A 4,912-nucleotide genomic window follows, 5' to 3' on the forward strand; every position below is an offset into this window, starting at 1 on the left:
ACTGAAAAATTGATATGATGCCTATCCTTCTTTTCAGAACCACAAAAGAAGATTCTTGGTCACCTCCACCAGTCGAAATAAAATTCATCTCTCCTTTTGGAAGTCCAGTGGATGGAACAAAAACCAAACAGAAAGAAACTACAGATACAGCAGGGAAGACACTAAGAAAGAACAAAAAAAGACTGTCGAATTTTCCAAAGCCAGTTGTGCGCCGGAAGATGCTGTAACTGTTTTTTAAGTTTATAATGTACACCACTGTTTGTAAAGTCATCAAAATTGTGTGAATTAGTAAAAAGAAGAAAAATCATCTAATTTGGAAGAGATAATTTATATAAATTATTGTAGAATTTCATAAAAAAATGGTCTTCAGTAAGTAACTCCATATGGAGTGTGATTTCCTCAGTCAATGCAGTTTTCTATTTTATATTAAGACTTCATACATTTATATAATATGTAAATACAGCTTATTTTAGGAATGTTAAATAAAAATGTATACACAATGTGCTTACTGTCTGATAGCTTTTTGAGGGAATATTGGGTTGAATGACCTGTATTACTTAGAACTTTTAATGTTGGTTTGTGGGAGTTACAGACTTTCAAAAGTGATTCCAAAAGCTTTTAAAAAGTTTGTTTAGAATTCCTGTAATGAGTAAACATTTTAAACATACTAGTTTTAATTTAAAATTATGTTTGACCTTCTGGTACAAATAATTGGACTTACAATACAAACTGGTAATTCCTTACATTCACGGTTAAGTTGTACTGTATTGAAGTCAGAATGTAAACAATTGTGTTTTAAGCTGTGCAATATTTTTTTTTGTATTTGTCTTAAACTTTGGGAAAGCTGCTCTTTAGTTCATAAAACCAGATCACACCTCAGATGTGTCATTATTTCTTAAAATTTGTTGTCAGCAAAAAGTTAACTGTACAGATGGTGTGATGCTTACAATAGCATATCAGATTTAAAGGGATACTACCCAGATAATTTGAAATTTGAGCCAAAATTATTTTCATAATATGACTGCTACTATAATTGAAATACTTACTGTCTGTAAACATGCTTTGCAGTATTTGAAACCTGCATATCATCACAGCACTGAAAACCTGATGGTAAAGCCTATATAATAGTCTGAAAAAGGTACAGAAATGTACAGAAATCTTAGTTACAAACCGTATTTTTGAATAATTATTTCATTAACAGTCTTCGGTTAAGGAGTATATGTCCCTATAAAGTTTCAATTTGTATAAATAAAGTCACAAACCTATTCTTTTAAAAGCAGACATGGAAGTACTATTTTGATGTGCAGTCTTTTAGACAACGGATTATTTTTCTGTATGTTAATTTATATATGGATGCAACTTTGAAGACTACAGAATGGTGGAACCTGATATTAAACTTTTCAATTAGTAAAAACTACTACAGTTATTTAAGACATAAGTTATTTATTAACTAATAGCTTGTACATAGAGAATGAATATACTAATAACAGACTAAGCTTGTGAAAGAAGATTGTTCTGGGGCTGTGATTTTTCTGTCTCAGAACAGATCATTCTAGAGAAGCAATTGCATGCACTTGAATATTTTTCTCTTTGGGGAAGTATTCAACATTGAATGATAGCTTAAAAAAAAGTCAAAAGTTTAAAGTGTGAAAGTGGAAGTAAATGGAGACCTTTGAGCCAAGTTAGTAATTATTTTCTGCATTTTGTACATTAATAACTATAAGTATGGTCAGAGAGGAAAGGGAAGTTTAGCAATTTTTTATATTCACATTTCTCAGAAGTGCAGTGAATAGCTCAGAAAATGGGGTAAAAGGTCAAATTTTCAAAATTGGAATAGAATACAGATGGCAAATCTGTTTTTTGTAGTGTACAAGAGTATTTGTAAAATACTCTGATTATTGTCAAATTGAATTGACTGATGAAATGCTAGTGAAGATTGCTTAATAGGGTTTTAATGCATTTCTGTAATTTATACTTATATATATTTTTTTGGTATGAAAATTATTTAGAAATAAGGAAAATATAGTATTAGCAGATTTTATTAGATTTTAATGTCTATTTTATTTATACCTCAGCTATAATAGCCTCATTTGTCTGTGCTTAGGAAGAAAGCAAGCAATAGCAAAAGACAATTGGCAATAGATTTAATTTAGGTTCGCAATTTTCTAGTAACTTTTTACTTAAAAGGAGTTTTAATTATGTGTTGAAATGTTTTACTCTTTTTTTCCCTTTTTTTGTAACTTGGATTTTGTGCACAGTTCTCTAGTGCTGATCAGTTTCCCCAAGGAGCAGTTTAAAAAGGAGCCTGAGCATAATGTGTATCAAGGAGTGGGCACTAAGAAGAAATTTGAAGGACATAGAAGGAAATGGAAGCAAAACCAAACACTGTGGCTCTGTTTAGAGCCTGAGAAAAGGAAGAAGCTGGGGAACAGTGTTAAGGAGCCAGCTCAAGGATGGGTTTATAATGAAGTGGAGAAAATAGACTTTATGTGGGTGCTGTCTGTAGGCTTGCTGCATGTGTGAAGGATGAGTGGAAAAGATTTGCAGCTGTTTGCACATGGAGCTGAGAGGAAGAGAGTAGTTGTGCCAGAGAAGGGCAGGAGGGACCTGTAGAGGAGGTGGGATTCATGGTGGTGGATGGATGGATGCAGAAAGCTGTGGGGACACCGGGCTGAAATTTTCTAGCAAACAAGGTGGGAATTTCACAGGAGCTACAGCTCATTGTTAAATTGAATATTCTGAAGTTTTTCTATAGAAAGATAATTCCTTGGTTCCTTAACGTTTTTATCCTCTAAAGAAGTGCTGGATGGCTAAAAGCTGAAGCCAGATTTTGCATCTGTACCTTTAGGGTGTAGCCCCAGAGAAAATTCCACTGGAAGGTTGACCACCTTGGGACAGCAGAACCTTAGCTTTCAGGAAGAATAAAATGGGGCAAAATGCCAGATTTTATTTCCAGGAAGCACACAGGAGGAGTTATTAGTGACGGGCGCATGAATAACATTAAGGGCTGTTGGAAGGTATTTTGTAAGAAAAGAAATGTTACAGTGGAAATTATTCTCTTGAATTACCTCACAAACATTCTTCAAATATTTATAAGCTAAGGCTGACTAAAGTATTTGTTCTAGGTCATAACATGAAGGAGAGGTAAATCTATTTTACTTTCAATAGCCACTCAGTGCTTGAAGTGCTAATTGATTAATGTTGATTTTGTTTATTTGCCTTAATATTTGTACATGTCCAGTGTGCAAGTAAGGGCACAGATATCTATTTAATCCCCCATCAGAACTTCCTCTCATGGAAGACTACTCTCAGGGTTGTCAGTGCAATAAATTTGTTTGCTGTAATTTCATTACTTCCCATGTAACTACTATATAGCAAAGGTGTTGATTTCTAGTGGGGGAAAAAAAGAAGCTTTAGCAGCAAACAGTCTACAGGTTCTCATGAGTAGTTAGGCAATGCTTGCAACCAATTAGTCTAGGCCAATCTGAAAATAATGAAATAATATAATTTTAGGTAATAGGACAGTGTTTGCTTCTCTTGTTCGTACTTTTGTCTTCTGTGCAAACTTCTGGGTTTCCATTCCAGGAATGCTTTTTTCACCAAAGTAGTCAAGATAATAAGTTCCTTTGATATGCTTGAAGATAAATGTTCTGTGGTTCCTGATTAATTAAAGCTGTTCCTAAAATAAAATGCATTTTTCAGCACTGGGCTGTGTGGATGACCAATATGTGAGGTAGAGTGAAAAATGCAAGTTATGGTTACTGATGTGACCATTCAGGTCAGTTCCTCCTCGGCTGTGTCATGACTCACAGCAGGCATTTATGTGCTGTGCATTGCTGCAGAACTTGGTTTAAATCTGAATTGAAACATGAATTATTAGTGAACGACTGCTTGCTTGTATTTTGATACTACAACTGGGATTTTAATAACAGTGAGAGAAGGATGCAGGAGGTGGGTGTGTGATTTCTGTGAAAACCAACAGCACAAGCATAGATGATCCCAGGAGTCTGGGGCACAGAAAAACCTTTGCTTTTGATCTGACCTGTTGTGACTTCTGACCCTGGTATCTTCCTTAAAGGACAAGAACAGTGTGCTCATCTCAGCAGGACCCAACAGTTACATGGACCAGGTAAGATCTTATTCAAAGAAGCAACTAAAATCAGTTTTCACTAATATACTGCTGTAGACTGGTCTGGTTTTTTATCTCTCCTTATTTACCTAAGTGTAATGCATGTGTCTGGTGTTCACTGGTTTGAAGTGTTATGTAGCATTACCTACATTTCTGTCATCCTGGAGCTGAACACAATGTAGCACATGCTCTCACACAGAATCACAGAATAAACTGAGTTGGAAGGGACCCACAAAGATCATAGAAGTCCAACTCCTGGCCCGAACACACCATATGCCTGAGAGCATTATCCAAACATTTCTTGAGCTCTGTCAGGCTGGTGCTGTGACCACTTCCCTGGGGAGTGTGTTCCAGTGCCCAACCACCCTCTGGATGAAGAACCAGCATAAGAACCTAATATCCAGCATAAACGTCCCCTGACACAACTTCAGGCCATTCTCTCAGGTCGTGTCACTGGGTACCACAGAGAACTGATCAGTGCCTGCCCCTCCTCTTCCTCTCACCAGGAAGGTGTCACCGCAGTGAGGTCTCCCCCCAGTCTCCTCCAGGCTGAGCAGACCAAGAAACCTCAGCCACTCCTCATACAGCTTCTCCCCTAGGCCCATCTTCCTTGCCCTCCTCTGGATGCACTCCCAGAGTTTAGCATCGTCCTGCACGGCGGCCCGAGGGTGCCCCGCTGCCGGCGGGGACGGGCCCGGTGCCGATGGAAGCAGCCGGCGCCCGCTCTCCCCTGGGCCGGCCCTGCCGGGAGAGGCGGGGCGTGCGCCCTGCACGAGCCTGGCA

General features: G+C 37.7%; 1 protein-coding gene across 3 annotated transcripts in view; it reads left to right on the plus strand.

Annotated features, from left to right (window-relative positions):
• Positions 1-1,417, plus strand: part of LOC128804696 (protein ELYS-like) — a 40,962-nt gene extending 39,545 nt beyond the window's left edge. For all 3 annotated transcript variants that reach the window (XM_053972729.1, XM_053972728.1, XM_053972730.1), the window contains exon 36: positions 38-1,417. In XM_053972729.1, the coding sequence (XP_053828704.1) occupies positions 38-227 (190 nt within the window). In that variant the 3' untranslated portion in view covers positions 228-1,417. The remainder of the gene's footprint in view (positions 1-37) is intronic.
• The last annotated feature ends 3,495 nt before the right edge of the window (positions 1,418-4,912 follow it).

This window comes from Vidua macroura, chromosome 3, assembly GCF_024509145.1.
Source record: "Vidua macroura isolate BioBank_ID:100142 chromosome 3, ASM2450914v1, whole genome shotgun sequence".
NCBI classification, from domain to species: domain Eukaryota; kingdom Metazoa; phylum Chordata; class Aves; order Passeriformes; family Viduidae; genus Vidua; species Vidua macroura.